This window comes from Gossypium raimondii, chromosome 10, assembly GCF_025698545.1.
Source record: "Gossypium raimondii isolate GPD5lz chromosome 10, ASM2569854v1, whole genome shotgun sequence".
Taxonomy (NCBI): domain Eukaryota; kingdom Viridiplantae; phylum Streptophyta; class Magnoliopsida; order Malvales; family Malvaceae; genus Gossypium; species Gossypium raimondii.
Window position 1 is genome coordinate 49,496,944 of NC_068574.1, and position 18,751 is coordinate 49,515,694.

The 18,751-nt window shown below is 32.0% G+C and overlaps 2 protein-coding genes across 2 annotated transcripts; one reads left to right on the forward strand and one right to left on the reverse strand.

Annotated features, from left to right (window-relative positions):
- Positions 1-1,218: 1,218 nt before the first annotated feature.
- On the forward strand, positions 1,219-8,159 carry LOC105776146 (elongator complex protein 2). Its single transcript, XM_012598643.2, has 10 exons — positions 1,219-1,442; positions 1,557-1,644; positions 1,772-1,857; positions 2,048-2,201; positions 3,267-3,427; positions 3,695-4,369; positions 4,599-4,920; positions 5,373-5,590; positions 6,878-7,055; positions 7,395-8,159. Exons 1-10 carry the CDS (start codon positions 1,299-1,301, stop codon positions 7,886-7,888), a joined length of 2,520 nt encoding a protein of 839 aa, XP_012454097.1. The 5' UTR covers positions 1,219-1,298; the 3' UTR covers positions 7,889-8,159.
- On the reverse strand, positions 8,072-9,619 carry LOC105776147 (G-type lectin S-receptor-like serine/threonine-protein kinase SD2-5). The gene has a single exon (XM_052622235.1). It carries the CDS (start codon positions 9,512-9,514, stop codon positions 8,540-8,542), a length of 975 nt encoding a protein of 324 aa, XP_052478195.1. The 5' UTR covers positions 9,515-9,619; the 3' UTR covers positions 8,072-8,539.
- Positions 9,620-18,751: the final 9,132 nt, after the last annotated feature.

The following is an 18,751-nucleotide window of genomic DNA, read 5'->3' on the forward strand; positions in this document are numbered from 1 at the left end:
TTATATATTTTATTAAATTATATTTAATAATAATTATGTTAAATTATATTTAATAGTATTATATATTATGATTTTAGTAAATTCATATAAGAATATTTAATATTAAGAATTTTATTAAATTATATATTTTATTAAATTATATTTAATAATAATTATGTTAAAATATGATTAAATTATTTATTATTTATATTAATAATATTATTAAAATTTAATAACAATAACAATAATCATCTACCTAAAAAAATTCTGCTAAGGGGTATTCTAGTCATTTTAGTTTTTTTCTTATGCTATTACAATATCATTTTATTCAACCAAACACAAGAATACTATTACGCTTCTATTCTATTACATTCAACCAAACAATTGAATTACTATTACGCCTCTATTCCATTACACCTCTATTCCATTACAGCGAACCAAACGTGCCCTTAGTTTAACATTCCATAATTAAGTGAAAGAAATTAAATATTTCTATTCTTCTCTCAAATCTTGGTTTTTTACCAAAATGTTATAAAATAATTATTTATTTAAATAATATAAGTTTAGAAGTATTTTCCAAAATATTATGAAATGTATAATATTTTAGTAAATTCAACACTAAATTGAAATCATTTATGTCTATTTGAAAATATGTAATCATCAGTGGTGGTTATTTAAAATTCTGAAACGACATGTTATACATAAGTATGACAAGATAGAGAATCACTTCTGGACATTAGATATAGAAAAATATAAAGATCCAAATTACTCCTTAAAGATGATATTTTGATAAATAATTTAGAACCATGTTATTTTTATAATATTTTAGTAAAAGAGCCTTCAAATCTTATACCCTTTTCTTTTGAACCTGATCAAATTAATTTTTCAACTATTAAATAGATCAATTTCGCCATTATACTATGGAAAGTTAACCTTTCTTGTATAAAAATATATCATTTATTATTTCACAAAATATTTTTAAAGTTTTCATGGTTTGTTTGGAATTGAAATGCAATTGAAAAAATAAATTTCAAAATATTCTTTATATAGTGAATGTTAACTCTATTACGTTTTGGACTTATTTGATTCCTTTTAATAGTATAAGGACTATATTGATTCATTTAATAATAGAGGGACTAAATTGATCCGGTCATATAATACAGGGATGTCCCAAGAATTTAACCCTTTTATTTTCTTTTCTCTGTCCGCCCTTTTTCTTCCTTAGTTCTGTCCTTCAAAACCCTAAACCCTCTTCATTTCTTTTCTCTTCTCTTTTCGGTTCTTTCTTATTTCTTGGTTTTTTTTCATTTTTTAAAACAATGTCTTTTAACAACAGTAAAACAGAAGTAAAGAGATTGTTTATAGGGGCTGGTTGCAACAGAATAGTGAACAACGTTTCATGGGGTGCTTCTGATTTGGTCTCCTTTGGTGCCCAAAACGCCGTTGTTATTTTCTGTCCCAAGGTTTCTCCTTTACCTTTCTCTGTTTCTTTTCTTTGTTCATTGATCGACTCTTCCATATTTCTTTTCTTATTTATTGATCAGCGCTTTATCTTTGTTTTCTTATTTGTGATGTAGTCTGCTCAGATCTTGACTACACTTCCGGGTCATAAGGCAGTTGTTAATTGCACTCATTGGCTTCCAAGTAATAAGTTTGCATTCAAAGGTACAGTAAATGGTGCAAAGGTTTGATACTAAATTGTTCTTAAAAGGTTCAACCTTTTTTAGTGTTTTTAGGGTATTTGAACAATTCATTGGTGTGGTAGTGAATTTTTTCTTTCTGTTATTTGCAGCTAAACAATTAGAGCGGCATTATCTACTATCTGGAGATGCTGATGGTGTTATTATCCTATGGGAACTTTCTCTTGCTGACAATAAGGTATTCTCTCTGCAATTCCTCTAGTTTTTATTTTTTATTTTCTTAGTTAGGAAGCAAAATATAGTGATTTGGTGTTGTTTTCAGATTTAAGCTTTGTTTTTTGAAAGAGTTTGGCATATTTAGTTTCCTTTGGATCTTTCTGTTACTATTGTTTTATTTTAATTCTTTTTCTTTTTCCCGATTTTTACAGTGGAGGCCTGCTTTACAATTGCCAAAATCACATAAGAAGGGCGTAACATGCATTACTGGATTTATGGTTTCTCAAACTGATGCAATATTTGCCACATCTTCTTCTGATGGCACTGTTTGCATATGGGATGTTGTGTTTCCAACTTCTTTTGGCTGTGAGTTAATGTTTGACGCAACTTAATTTAACCCTTTTTTGCATTTGCTGTCATTGTTAATCCAAAATCTTTTGTTTTCACCTGTTCTGTAATTTGCCTCAATTATAAAAATAGCTACTGCAAATTCCCAATGCATACACCATATTGCATTCCATTTTGCTTCAGAATTTAGTTGCTTTCTTTTTGTTTTCAAACTACTAAGAGTTTGATATTTGCGTCTATTGAGCTTTTAACTTGGCTAGCTAATAAAATCTACATACTATTTCTTGTGGATGTAAGTTTATTTTTTATTATTGAGTTTGGGTTTGTGCCAGGTAGGTCTTTATTTTTCAAGAGGTAACCCTTTAAAGGATTTTTTTTTTTCTGGAAAAGAGAAAATATTTTGTTAGCTCCTTTATCTTTTAAAAAAATTTCTTATGCGAAGTGTTCTCACAATGCTGCATAGATTGGCTATATAATTGTACGGGAGTGGCAAAAAAGATTTAAGGATTGAAACACATTCTATGTCTAGACTGCTTGTGTCACTTGTAATCCTCTTTAGATATTGTTGTTTTAGACAGATTGTTAGCTAACTGTAAGTAATATGTTCTTACACCATGGATGTGTCATTTTGATTTAATGTCCTTATACGACTTTGAGAGGAATTCGGCTATTCAGGTCCGGTTCTTGTATCAATTAGATGAACTGGCTTCATAAAGGCCATTTCTTAAAAACTGGAATCAATTTGTTCACTTGGTCATTTTTAAATTGATTGAGATGAGAGGAATAGAGAATGGATTGTTTGAACTTTCCATTACACTGTTTGATGTCTTGGTTCTGTTAAACAAGCATTAATTGGACAAAAGTGTCGATGTTGCAATGCAGGATGCAACAAAGCTAGAGGCAGTTTTTGTAGAACTCCTTCAATTGTAATCTTATTTTAGCATGTTTTGATGACTATCTGTGTTTAATGTGTCATTTAGGTTTATAACTTTTTTGTTAATCAACCATTTGCTATCCTCTTCCAAGAATTATTATTGAACAATAGTTGATAACCACTGAAACCTTGATTGTTTTTTCTTTTAGGTGAATGTAAATTATCATGTCTGGAAACTCTAGTTGTTGGCTCAAGACCAATGGTAACACTTTCACTTGCGCAACTGCCTGGAAATACAGGGCTTATAGCCCTGGCAATGGGAGGATTGGATAACAAGATTTATCTTTATTGTGCGGAGGGGACCGGAAAGGTACCAACTTCTGCTTTATCTGTCTTTATTCATGCATCGATTATCTTTCTATTGATTTTAACTCAAAATGTTTTTAATTCCAAACTGGTAGTCGTTCAACAGAAAAGTCCTTTTCCATTCTCCTTTATCTAAGGCCATTCATTCTGAAAGGTGTCAAGATACCCAATAGCACCCTTTATTTTTTAACCATGTCATTTTTGGCCCTCGAATATTTCTCTGTGGCCTATAAGTAAATTTTCTTTTCACTTTTAAATTTGCATTGTCCAGTTTGTACGCGCTTGTGAACTAAAAGGGCATACGGATTGGATCAGGAGTTTAGACTTCTCGTTACCTATATTCAGTGGTGAAGCCGATAGTGTTCTACTTGTAAGTTCATCTCAGGACAAAGGTATACGCATATGGAAGTTGACTTTCCGAGGTTCTCTAGCCAATACAGAGGGTACATATAAAAGAGGTGAAATAGGTCTGGCATCTTACATTGAAGGTCCTGTTTTTGTCGCTGGCTCATTCTCTTACCAAATATCTTTGGAATCTCTTCTGATTGGACATGAGGATTGGGTATATTCGGTACAGTGGCAACCACCTTCACTGGCGGCTGAGGAAGAGATTGGCTTCTATCAACCTCAAAGCATTTTGTCTGCATCAATGGATAAGACTATGATGATCTGGCAACCTGAGAGGAAAACTGGTATTTGGATGAATGTGGTCACTGTTGGGGAATTAAGTCATTGTGCTTTAGGCTTTTATGGTGGCCATTGGGGCCCAGATGCACGTTCTATCTTGGCACATGGGTATGGTGGCTCATTCCATATGTGGAAAAATATTGGTGTTAGCTCAGATAATTGGCAACCACAGAAAGTCCCTTCTGGGCATTTTGCAGCAGTGACAGATATTGCTTGGGCAAGGTGTGGTGAGTACCTGCTGTCAGTAAGTCATGATCAGGTGAGATGTCACCCATTTTTAAGAAATAGTTTATGAACTTTTTAATCATTTAATTTTATAAACTTTAGTGACATTTTATGGACATAAACAATCAATTGAAATATTGGGTCCCTTTTGTAATTAATTTATTTTAAAGATGAGATGTTAATATCAATAGAATTAATTTACATTCCTTTGAATTTTTCATGAAATTAAATGGCAGTATTGGTGTTGTAATTTCTTGTTGCAGACAACTCGTATTTTTGCTCCATGGCACAATCGAGATCCTCAGAGTGATGGGGACTCCTGGAATGAAATTGCCCGACCTCAAGTACACGGGCATGATATTAATTGTGCAGCTATCATTCAAGGAAAAGGAAACCATCGTTTTGTAAGTGGAGCAGAGGAGAAAGTTGCCAGAGTGTTTGAAGCCCCTTTGTCCTTCTTAAAGACTCTGCATTATGCTACTTCAGAACAATCAAGTTTTCCTGAAGATGTCCAAGCAGATGTTCAGGTCCTGGGTGCCAATATGTCTGCTCTTGGTCTATCACAGAAACCTATATATGTAAATGGTTAGTCTCATAAATCATACGTGCATTCCAATGGAGATATCATGTACCCTTTTTGTCTGATTTAACATAATTTTACTTTTTTGATAAATAAATGATTTAGATTTTATAGAGGTTTCTTTTATAAAGACAAAAACCTTGCGAGTATACAGCTAGTTATCTAGTTTGGATATCCTATGTGCCATTTTAGATGCTTGTGCCTTGAGAAACTTGTTGATGCAGCTGTCCTAGCCAAGCTGTCTGTGGACAGAGCAGTTGAATCTGATTTTCACATTGAACAACTGCCTGTGAGCACAATTATTTTGCAACATTAATACTCTCCTTATCGCTCTTGTTGTGTATCCTATTGATGGTGAAATTTCTTGCTAATTGTAATGACCTAAGTTTATCTCCATCAGTTTGTGTGCATGAACTTGTAGAAGCAAATTATTTGACAGTAACGTTTTCCCTTTCAGCAACTCATGAGATCCAAGAGAATCTCGGAAATGATGGTCTTGACACTCTTGAATCTGTTCCTGATGCTGTTCCAGTCGCTTTAACTGAACCTCCTATTGAGGATCAACTTGCATGGCATACACTATGGCCAGAATCACACAAACTCTATGGACATGGAAATGAACTGTTTTCCTTATGCTGTGATCATGAGGGAAAGCTTGTTGCTTCATCATGTAAGGTACATGTCTTTCTTTCCATATGGGTCACTAGAAATTTAATTCTGATGAATTTGGTAGGGTGGATTGTGTTTTTATGTAATCTTGCTCTCATTTATGTTTTGAATTAACCTCTCTTTTCACGTTGATTGTTAAACCACAATGTGGGTGCTTTTATCATGTCTTGTTTTGGGACATTGTTATGAAAAGTTCACTTTGGGGAAAACTCTGAGAAGCAGGCAGTTATTTCTTGATGATAAGGTTGTATAGGGTGGATCTTGTTAGTCATTGGGGAAAGAAATTTTTGGAGGAATAATAAAATAGGGTGGTCTTACAAAAATAATTAGTAATTGCCACCATGGAGAGAAATAGTTATTGATATGGATACGTCAATATGTAAAATTGGTAAAAAGAAAATAGTTTCTTGTCCCCATATTTAGTCTAAAATATATGCATGTTTGTAGAAGTCCAAAGCCCCTAAGTTCATGGATAAATAGGATAAAGAGGAGAGGAAAAAGTATAAAAAATATCAACTACGTGTATCTGTAAAAAAATTCACTGATTTTGGACAAAGGACCATATAATGGAAAATATTGTGTGCAGTTCAAAATTGAGAAGATAAGTTTTACTAATGTGCATCTAGTTTTTTAAGTTCATTCTATACATTTTTCGTATTGCTCTATAGATGTTTCTTCTTATTAACCTTTAGTTTGAGTGCTCGAGTAATTTGGTTGAGGATTTAGAGTTCTTTTGCTTGAGTAAGTAGGTTGAGGCTTTCGGGTTCCTTCAAAATATACTGTCGTCTTTAGGATGAACTAAATACAATATTTTATACACAATTAACGTTGTTTCTTATGGTCACTGATGTATATATACTATAAAGTGATTGTTTATATTTTTATCATTAAATTTATATATAGTCTTGTTTGTACAAATAAAAATCACGTCATAGACTCATAGTTATCTTTTTTCCATTGAACATTGGGGTCATAAAAGTAATTGTTGCTTCCTTTTTCTATTAAATTATCTGTGGTTAATGGTACAAGTAATACATACCGCATCTTGCAATTTCCCCAATTTTTTTTTTAAATGAGAAACTAATTGGAAACATCTTACTAGTAAGTTCTGGAATCTCTAAATATACCCTAAAACAACATGCATAGTTGAAATTTAGTAGGTTAGTTTGGTATGTTGGAGTTGTAAATGTTCTTGAATCAAGAATGCTATATGACATTGCTTTAGCAGTGCCGAAGTGATAAACCGTTAAATTTAAGTCCTTTTTTTAATTGTTTCTTATACTACGCCTGCAGGCCCAATCAGCAACAGTAGCAGAAATATGGTTATGGCAAGTGGGTTCATGGAAAGCTGTTGGTCGCTTGCAGTCTCACAGCTTAACAGTCACGCAGATGGAGTTCTCTCATGATGACAATCTTCTTTTGGCAGTCTCAAGGGATCGCCAGTTCTCCATTTTCAAAATCAATAGAGCAGGTACTCAGAAATCTACTAATTGTGTTATAATACTGTTTCATTTAAGTACTCGATCTAGTTGGTCTAATTTCGAATGAAGTCCATGTAAGTATATTTGTTTTCTTGTAAAAGGCAACTGTTGCTAAAGTTGTCCCAGAAATTACTTCTTTAGCTTGTTTACTTTTCGAGCAAACTAATCATTAAATGGGGAGGCAGGAGAAAACTGTTAACCTACATCTTTTTGCATACTTTCGGGGAATTAGAAATTTAAGGCTGAAGACTTTTGCGTTGATTGAATTCCTCAATCATGTTTATATCCGGTTAAATTTTGAGATTAAATCATCTCGTTTCTATCTGTAGGCAATGATGAAATTGATTACAAGCTTGTAGCTCGGCAGGAGGCTCATAAAAGAATAATATGGGCATGTTCGTGGAACCCTTTTGGTCATGAATTTGCGACAGGTTCTAGGGACAAGACAGTGAAGATCTGGGGTGTGGAGAAAACATCTTCGGTTAAGCCACTTTTAACTTTACCGCAGTTCGACAGTAGTGTCACTGCCCTGTCTTGGGTTGGTCTTGACCGACAAAGAAATGATGGGCTTCTTGCAGTGGGAATGGAGAGTGGGCTCCTTCAAATTTGGAGCCTTCATGTTGAAAGAAGTGATGATAGCATTCCAACACCAGGTGTGGCCACTGCTCAGATCATACGGCTTGATCCTTTCATGTGTCATGTTTCTGCAGTTAACCGTTTGGCGTGGAAGAACCCTGAGAACAATGAATATAGCACAAACCTGCAGCTTGCTTCTTGCGGAGCTGATCATTGTGTGAGGTTGTATGAGGTAATCGTTCACTAATCTGATTAACTACGGTGTACTATAACCATTTTTTTTCCCTCAAATCAAATCCATTCATAGTCGCCCATTTGGGGGGACAACGCAGTGCCTTTTTGGGTGGAGTGAAATGTAAACGCGGATTAACCTTTCAGAACGTGTATTGTATGTAGTCTTGAAATAAAAAACAAAATATGAAGTCTAGTCTACAAAGCGAAAATAGGAACTTTCTTACTAGACTTTCCCTTTTAGAGTACATGTAATCTTATGATAAAAACAAAAAAATCTTTCACTACCGTTTGAGTCTTGGATTTTATTTTGGGTAACTTTTACCCTCTGGACCCAAAGGTTGGGATGAATACAAGTACGTCACTCAAAGCTAGCTTTGGAACATGGCAGAAGGATTGACAAAACAATTTTACTAATTTTAGACTAGTTAAAGCTGGGAACAGACGCATTCCATGATCATCACCTTGGCCCAGATAACATGGAAGGTAAAACTGTTGTAGCAAAACACTCCCCAACTTCTGGTGTTATTTCATTTAGGAAGTCTTCATCCATATCAATTACAACATCAACTGAACCCTCAAAAACCTTCACAACTGCGGACATGGAAGGCCTCCTGGCATAATCAGTTTGTAAGCACCACGCAGCAACCTTCATCATCTCTACGACTTAAACGGCGTTCAACTGCATATCATCGCTGCACTTATCAACTAAATCCAAGAGTTGTCCTTCCTCTTGCTTTCTTCCAAAAAGTTTCAATAAATGCCTATCTTCTTCTTGTTGAGATCCATCGATGTTTCGCCGCCCGCACAGAACTTCTAGGACTATAATACCAAAGCTATAGACATCTACTTTCTGAGTTATGACTAAGCTTAACCATTCAGGAGCCATATAACCTGGGGTTCCCCTCATACTTGTAACAACTTGACTTTGATCTTTTTCAATTAGCTTAGATAATCCAAAATCCGAAACTTTAGCATTAAAATTCTCATCTAAAAGGATATTTTGAGGTTTGATATCTAAGTGAATTATCTTTCGGTTGCAGTCTTCATGAAGATAAGCAAGTCCTTTGGCTATATCTAAAATGATCTTCTTTCTAACTTGCCAATCAAGTGAAAGATCCTGATTTTTATTAAAGATCCATCGGTCTAATGATCCATTAGCCATGTACTCGTAAACTAAAAGCCTATTGAATTTTTCAGCACAAAATCCAACCAAACTTACCAGATTGAAATGGTGGATGCTTCCAATCGTTTGAACTTCAGCTACGAAGGACTTGTTAACTGGACCAATGCCAAAAAGATGTTTCACTGCAACTTGAGAACCCGAAGGCAGTGTTCCTTGAGAAACAGACCCCAATCCGCCTTCACCAAGCTTGTTGCTAAAATTCTTGGTGATGTTCTTCAACTCTTCATAAGAAAACCTCGTTGGCATTCCTAACATGTTGTCGAGATGATCTTCCTCAACTTCTTGGAACCGATTTCTAGATCTTAGAAAAAAGAAAGCCCCTAAAACAACTAGACCAAGTAAACCGCATAGAAGTAGGTAAAAAAAAGCATCAAAAATTGAGCCCGCAATAACTGCTGTGATCAGTAGAATCAAAATCAGTAGCGAGTAGCTACGGATATTCCCATACATGAACATTGCTCTCTAAGAGGGGGCAATGGCTTTCCAGGGAAGAGAGAACTTGCTGCAATAATGGCATCAAACTTGATAAACTAAATAGTTCATTGTTTTTTTCTTCTAAGAAATCACCGAGAAAGAGCAGAAAAGTAAATAAGAAATTGTTTTAAGAAATCACCAAGAAATGGGAACAATTCTCATGACAACCCCTTGGATCAATGAGAAAGAGTGGCAACCATTGATCATGCCAACTCAGCATGAAATGAGACCGATTACTACTAAAGGAGACTAACTTTTCCTTAAAAACGTATGGACTAGAATACAATTTCTTCATAAGTTGCTCCCAATATATCTCTCATAATCAGGTTCCAAATACCCTGGGGGTGACTATACAATTGGATTAATCCAGGATTCTGACCTGTTGTCAAATTTACCATGAAGTCTGCCACCCAATTTGCTTCTCGATAAGCATGTTTGATTCACAAACTTTATTTGTCTTATTTGATGAGTAATCTATTCGGTTTGGATTTCATTATAGGTTCTTATAATATATATATTTATTAATGCCTAGAACTACTTATAATACTTCCCTAATCCTTAAATAGGAGGATAATGCATTTCAGTGCACTCGAACTTACGTCTTCTTCAACTGGCAACAATGTTAATACTAATCGAGTTAAGACTTAATCGACCACTGTTTCAAAACTATGTTGCATTCAGTGTTGAAATATAAGATTCAAAACCAAAAATGTAACGGTCTTATAATCAAATTAAGCTCCAATTATTTGATTTTACTTCAAACTCACCTCAAGCTTCTATCATAGTTTTCAATCCGATTCCAACGAGGTTTTGAGCAACAAATCTTGCATCAAGCTTCAGCTTCTCGTTATTGAAGCTTTAGCTTGCCCAATTATTGGCCTACTACAAACTCCATGACCAATAGAAATAAATTACAGCTCATTATATTCCCCAAATGGAGTGTTAATCCTAACATTATTAAATTGTGATCTCGAATCATCGCATTATCTCGAAATATAGGTTAACAAAATTTAATTCGATTTGAAAAAATCGATTTTTTTTTAAATTTTGAGTTAATCGAATTGAGTTATTCGATTTTTGAGTCAACTCGAATAAGTAATTTAGTTTTTCAAATTGAGTTAAATTTTACAATTTGAATAATTTAAACAACATATTAGTGTAAATACCCGCTCAAAAAATGAGCAAATTGGTTTCTTCAATAAGAATTACAAAAAATTCAAAAATTTATAAAAAATTATAAAAATTTTCAAAATTCTAAAGTATATATATAAAACGTTTAAAATTTCAAAAAGAAATCAAAATAATAATTTTAAAAACCTAAACAAGTAAATTACCAAATCAAGTTTATTATACTACAGATTTTTTTTCTCTTATTTTGGTTTGAAAGAGTTTTTAAATATATATGATTTCAAATTTATGTGTTTTATCATGAAATTAGTTATATTGTAACAAAATTTTAATTAGACATAATTAATTTTTTAATTCAAATCAAACAATTTCACTCCATCGATTCAAATTTCATTTCACTTGATTCGAATAAAAAATTCAAATCGAATTAAGATGATAAATTAAGACTCATTAACTATTGTTAAACTAGCTTTATTTGATAATTGTTTTGATATAACAAACAAAAATATTTTTAAATAAAATTTATTTTTGAACAAAGAATTTATAAAGTTGAAAGTATAAAATTATTTCAAGACTTCTAAAACATCTTAGAAAATGTTTTAACACTTAGATTATTTTAACAAAGTTCAAAAATAATTTTAAACTCTTGAACTTGATTGAAACAATTTTAAATCAATTGAAAACTCTGCTCAACAAAAAGTATCGATATTTTCCAAAAAATATCCATATCGATATGATTTTTATCGATACCATATTTTTATCGATACTAAAGTTGCTCATTGACTTGAATAATAAATTGAACAAAAGCAATACGATCGATACTTTTCAAAATATATCAATACATATTGAATTTTATTGATACCACTTTTACATTTTGTTTTTATGAATTTTCAAACAATGAAAAACAATATCGATACCTTTTACCAGGTATCGATAAATCATCTCTGGTATCGTTGTAAACTAACTTTAATGGTCATTGAATCAAAGATTAAATGCTATTGGTATCGATACTCGTAGAAAAAGTATTGATACATTTTGTTGCAGGTGAATTAAATGCATTGATATTTTCATCCCTGTGACTATTAACTTCCACAACAACCCCAAAAGTTGAAAATGAATTAGAGGGTATAATAACATATTCCAAAGGTCCTAGAACAACAAGAAAGCATATTCAAGCAAAGAGATCAAGTCAAAATGACCTTTGTGCCAAATAATTTCATACTTTTGTTTCATACACTTGTGAGCTTCATTGCTATTCTATTAGTTGTTTGTATCTGTATCTGTATCTGCATTCGCTCTAATTTTTCCAACCTTTGTTCCATTTCTCTAGTCTTTGCTTGGATACCGTAAGGGTGTTTGGTTGGTTGGTTTTCCAAATTAGCTAAATTAAATTTACTCAATTAGACTCTTTCAATGGATTTATGCATGCGATGTCATGTAATGCAAATGCATGAAATGAATGCCTAAAGAGACGTTGGTTCTGATTCAATTACATTTAGAAAACTTTACTAGAAGGCAAATTTCTTTACATAAAGCGTATATATGTACGGCCTCTCCCTTATATTCCAAGAGATAACATCGATCTTTTTATTCATCTGCATGTTTGGGATAATCTCACCAATTTCCAATAGATGCCACTGCTAGCTCATTTTCTTGATCTTGGTTGCGATCCATCATCTGCCTATCTTCATAAGGCTCGACAGCTTCTTTGGAACGTCGAAGGCTCTTAGACAACCGCCTTGAATCCTCAGGCCACGAAGCAAGGTCACGAACTCTTCCATCACTCTTCTTGTGTTTCTCAGAATATATTCAGGCAACCGTATTGTTTTCCACTTTATCAATGAATCCGTATTCCGTGACAAGCTTTATAATTTAGTAATTGGATTTGAATCAATATCTCTTTCCTAAGATGCAAATGCAATGCAATCATAATCAAAACAAAACAAGATGGGTTAGTACAAAAGAGAAGCAAACAAGGAAAACAAAAGTACCTAGACAGGTGACTACTAGGGGTTTGGAGTGGACCTACCTAGGATGGGTTCCTAAGGTCTCCTATATGTGGTTTAGCTCTAGAGTCAAGGTACCCAAACCAGCAAATTCCTCGATCCTCACCCATTATAGGCTCAAATAGGGTCTTAAGGTATAAATTATATATATGTAAAAATAAGTTTCCTTTTAAAAATATAAACACGTTTAAAATAAGGCTTAGAGTTAACAATTACAAAGATATGAAAACAATAATATATACTAAAAAATAATTTATTATGAACTATATGTGAAAATAAATAATGTTACATGAAAGCTTTATCGTATAAAATTTTTAGACATGACAATGTATAAAGAAAATTTTATAATTAAATAAAAAATATTTACAAGTTATAAAGAAATATATAAAATAATATATGGTAAGATCACATAACGAATTTTAAAGTTTTAACGCATAATAAGTTTTAAAATACAGATACACAATAAATCCAAAATAATAACATAAAATGAGCCTAGAATGATAACATAGAATAAATTCATACCACTAACAATACACCATACTTTAAAGAAAAATAATGCATAAAATTTAAAATGCTTATGATAATTGTACATACAGTATAGAAATGTATATAAAGAACAAACATATAAACAGCTATACAATGATATCGACGATAATAGTAATAATAATAATAATAATAATAATAATAATAATAATAATAATAAAACACAAAAAGGATTAAATTGCAACTTGAACAGAATTAGTCGGGAAATAACATAAATAAAATAAAATAAGGGCCAATGTGCAATGCGCGAATAACATGGAGGACTAGTCAGAAATATCCCCCGCCCTCTCAAAACGCAGCGTTGCATTGGATTAAAATGAAACAAAAGTAAAATAAGAGATTAAATTCAAAAAGAAATAAAAGGACTGGATTGAAGCGCCCTTGAAAAGCAGAGGGGCCAGGGTTGCAAATATCCCTCCCCATGCCAGAACACGCGGATCTAGCCGCATCTGGGTCGGGTCATCGAGTCAGATGCTAATACGACACCGTTTTAGAGCCACTAAATCTAGCCCCAAACGGTGTCGTTTTGAACACTATTAAAGGCCTCTTAAAAACCATAAAAAGAACTTAAGAATCAAGAGACCTTTCCTTCTACTCTTAGTTGCCTCATAAGCCCGAAATCTCGCTACTATCAACTCCGATTTGGAACGGAGCAAGCAGCGGTTCCGACGGCGTGCTCACAGGTAAGATTCCCCTCTTTTCTTTTTTTGTTTCATGTGTATATGAAAGAAAAGCAAGAACAGAACGAAAAAAAGAAAAAAAAACTTCGAAAATCACCTTCAAAGACTGTTTTCTATTGTTTTTTCTTTCAATCGTTTTTCAATACAATATTCATAGCCCCCTTTTTTTGCATTCGCAATCGGTTTATATACCGAAAAGATACAGAGTAAAAATAAAAATAAAAAATCAAATCTCCTTCCTTTTTGCTCTTTTTTGTTTTCTTCCTCTTTTTCTCTGCCTCTTTGTGTGCTATTGGTTTTCTGCAAGTGTACGGAGGCCGTACGGTGATGTGGAGGGCGGTGCGTGCTGTGGAAGGTCCCGTGGTATGCGCTGGCTGGAGGCTCAGCGTGTGGGAAAGCTACTGGGAGCTTCTAGGTTCCCACCGATTTTATGTTGGGCTTGTGGTTGGGCTACGGTATGGGCAAATTGGGTTTAGATTTTAATGGGCCTTAGTGGGTTAGTATTTAAGCATTTGGGCCACTGTATTGGGTATAGGTTTGGTAGGTTAAAACAATTTGGGCCACGTTGGGCCTATGTATTTGGACTTTAAATATTGAATTTTATTTATTCAACTGAGTCCGGGCAATAATTGGGCAATAATTTCTCTCAATTAAAATTTTCCCCATTTAGAATGTTTCTCAAAATTATAAATATATAAGGCTTACAACAAAATGAAACTGGTTTTACCAATTAGTATTAATTAAATATTAATTAAAAATATTAATCAAATGATTTGGTATTAATAATTTTATTGAATATATGATCAATATTCGTAGGTTAAATTATATATGTCGTTTTTTTAATATTTATGAGAATACATCGATTTTAGAGAGAGAAAACTGAAAACATGTTATTTTTATTTAATATTAACAATTTAGTTCTTTTGGTTGAATGATTAAATATTAGTGTTTTTGTTTTAAGTCTCGAGTTCGATTCTTCTCTTACTTATATTTTGTATTATTTATTTAATGTTTTTTCAAACTTTTTTTTATTTTTAATTAATATTTTGACATATTAGCTGTTTTGGTTAGATAATTGTAATTTAGTCTTGGGTTCTAGGTTCAATTCCTCTTATAACTATTTTAAAATGTATTTTTTTATTTCGTGTTGTTTCTAGCTTTTATTTTTTATTTTTAATTAATGTTTATAATTAATAAATATATTTTTCAAGTTTTTTATTTTTAATTAATAACTCTTTTATTTATAAAATCAAATAATTATTGCAAATATCATTATTTTTAGTAAATATAATTTTTATATGTGTAATATTTATTTTTCAATCCATATCACGAGTTTAGTAAATTTTAGTATTATATTTTTTATGTATTTGAAATATTTCACATATAAAAACAATTGAAATATCATACCCACAATGTAGATGAAAACACAATTATATTTGAAATATTTTACATATAAGAATAATAATGATATTTGAAATAATTATTTGATTTTATAATTTTAGAAATCACCAAATCCCACAATATAGGTGGAGAAAATAAATATTTAACATATAAATATTATATATAAAGAAAAATATATCAAAAGAATTAGTTGATGTTTCTAAAAATAATAACATATTTATTATTTGATTTTTATAAATAAAAATTTATCAATCAAGAAACTTGAAAGCAACATATTTATTAGTTATAAACATTAATTTAAAAAGAACTTGAAACAATATGAAATAAAAATACCTGTTAACATGCTTATAAGAGGAATTAAACCTAAAACTTAAGTATGCAATCACAATTATTTAACCATCTAATCAAATGAGGTAATTTGTTAAAAATATTAATTAAAGACAAAAAGCCTAAAACAACATGAAATAAAAAATACAAATGCAAGTAGGAGAAGAATCAAACCCGGGACTGAAGAATAAAAGCACTAATATCTAACCATTTGACCAAAAGAGCTAGATTATCAACTTTCAGTGAAAACGTATTTTTTAAGACGAGTTTTTTTATTTTCTCTCTTCAAAATGCCCTATTCTCATATATATATATATATATATATATATATGTATAGTTTAACCAAGATTCGTACTATCTTTATCTTCAATTCGTATCCTAAAAGAAATGAAAACACTATAATTGGAATAGAATAATCCAATATTAGCATATTCCTTAGATATTCTATTTGATGCGTTTAATTTTGAATTTCATTAAAAATAATTCTTTTATTTTAATTTATCAATATTAATGTTTCTATTATTGATTTTCACTAATTTATTACATATAAATTATTAGATTGTTGATTTCGTACACATAAATTGTTGGATTATTAATTTTAACTAACTTATTTAATATAATAGTATGGTTTAACAATATTACATGATTGAATTAACTTCTCAAATTTTCTAAAGCACGATGAGCAAATTTTGACATTAAAGTAAATATGTTAATTTCTCAATTTTTTGAAATAAAGAGATGAAATTATAATTAAACCTATCTGAATATTCAATTTTTAAATCAGTTTATCAACTAATTTGTATATATCATAAAAATTATATTTAAGTTGAGGAGAGATCCAATTACATTGGCGTACATCCTTTCATATATTTTTGTACCATTAATATTTTATTGGTTCAACCGTTGAATTTATCGATATAATTATATTTGTCATGCATATAAATTTTATCTTGATCAAATATCTCTATCATATCAATCTAAAATATTGTATATAGTAATATTTATTGAAAGATTGAATTTTTTTTCACATTAGAAATGTTTAATTTACTTTAAATTTGACATGTATGACTTGTATGAATGGAATATGAAATATGATGATTAGGTTGCTAAAATATTTATCGTACAAAATATATATATGGAAGGGTGTAAGGCTACTTGAGTGTTATATCGGTGTAAGTGGACCCCTCCCCATTTAATATACTTATTATGGGGATGGATCCACTGACACCAGTGTAAACTAGTTTTACACCCTTTTGTATATTTTTGTATGATTAATATTTTAATGATCCAATAATTGAATTTATCAATATAATTATACTTGTCATCAGGGGTGGATCTAGGGGGTTGACAAGGGTCCCGATCCATCCTAAAATAGAAAATTTTCATTTAGGCCATTTATAATTTATAAAATTTTAAATTAGTAACGGTAAATTTGTATTTTGATCCCCAAAAATTATAAAAATTTGATCTAATCCTCTAAAAATTATAAAGATATAAGCTATTAAAATGAAGAAATTACATTATTACTATCATAAAAAATATATAATTTAATTCCACCCTCCCAAAAAAAATTTCTGACTTCGCCCTTGCTTGTCATGGATGTCAATTTTCGAACCAATTTGATATTTCTATCATATCAGTATAAAATACTCTATATATTAATATATATTCAATGGTTGAAATTTTTACATAAAAATAAATGGTTAGAAAATTTTAATTTACATCAAATTTGACATGAATGATTTATATGAATAAAATATTACACCATATATTCCATTCCTCCTATTCATTGAATGGCACACCATTCATTTGTTTGGTTGAACGTAATACTCATTCAATAAAATGACCATTACTTCTTTATTACTTGTCTTCGCATAATAACTATTCTTTGGTATCACCAAAGAATGACTGTTACCAAATGCACCACTGCAAGTTTTTCTTTGTCCAAAATGGACCTAACCGAAACGGGCTGAACTATAAGATCCTTTTCCTGTCCAATTGACTTTTGCAGGCCCATGTATAATCTATCATCAAAAGATCCAAGCCTTGCTGTGGACGGAGCCCTACCAGCCGCATTATTGTGCCCTATAACTTTAAGACCTATTCTTGGCCCACTGCCCACAATCACTCCCTTCCCTTTAGCCTTTACTGTCTGTTTTCTTTGAAAGCTCCCATTTTTGGAAACAACATGTCTTGGCTTTTTAACAACTCAAATTTCCCAATTTTTAGCTTCATTACCTAACTGAGGTCCTTCATTCACGGCCAGAACCTCATCCCAGATTTCTTCCTTAACTTCATCAAGCACCGAGAATCTTGACCCCCTAGTCCGATTGCAATGCTTCTCACCTACTACCGTTCCCAAACTCTGACCCTTCCCCTTTTGACGTCTTTCCACTATCATCCACGAACCATAATGCTCCTCTTCCATTCATCGTTGAAGACCACCCTTGTCACTAACTAGTGCTACATAGCATATAACACCTTCCGTTGCTACATAAGTATTATCACCTCCAGACATAGGCACTTGCTGACCAGGGCACAACTCTGAGTTATGGCCATAAATTCTGTGCTTGAAACAAACAATAGGGAACTATTCATATTCGAAATGTTGAATATGCCTATTAATCCTGACCTTGGACACCAATGGTTTTCACAAGTTGATACAAACCGCCAGTTGCGTAAACTTTCCTCTTCGAGCATTATCAGTATACTCATCAAGTTTAATTACCGGTCCAATTGTCTGACCAATAGCACAGAGCAAGCATTCTGAATAATAACCCTTGGGAAGGCCAAGTAACTGAATCCAGACAACTTGGTCATCTATTTGTCACACCCCAAAATTGGTAGGTTCGAGAGAAAAGCAAATAGAAGTGAACGGTTCTTGTTTTGTTGCACTATGGTAGTTTACTCGACCATTTTATAGACTTATGGAAAACTAAAGTTTGGCACATAAAGTATCCGCCCGTAGAAGCATCTAAGGATTTCATTTTGAGGTATTCTTCAATTCAAGAAAGAGTACGACAACGAAGAGTGCGCTTACAGTTTTGGCTGAGTATGAAGCGCCTATTAAGTGTATGAGAAAATTTTGGAAGATTAGATTGTCTTCAAGAGCACACATTATGAGAGTTGCCACC

What these genes read in the sequence shown, in the direction of transcription:
- LOC105776146 (XM_012598643.2), top strand. Translation starts at nt 1,299, where the DNA reads ATGTCTTTTAACAACAGTAAAACAGAAGTAAAGAGATTGTTTATAGGG. An exon ending in GTGCGGAGGGGACCGGAAAG is followed by an intron (nt 3,428 to 3,694) that starts GTACCAACTTCT and finishes TGCATTGTCCAG; the next exon opens with TTTGTACGCGCTTGTGAACT. An exon ending in TTTCAAAATCAATAGAGCAG is followed by an intron (nt 7,056 to 7,394) that starts GTACTCAGAAAT and finishes TTCTATCTGTAG; the next exon opens with GCAATGATGAAATTGATTAC.
- LOC105776147 (XM_052622235.1), bottom strand. Translation starts at nt 9,514, where the DNA reads ATGTTCATGTATGGGAATATCCGTAGCTACTCGCTACTGATTTTGATT.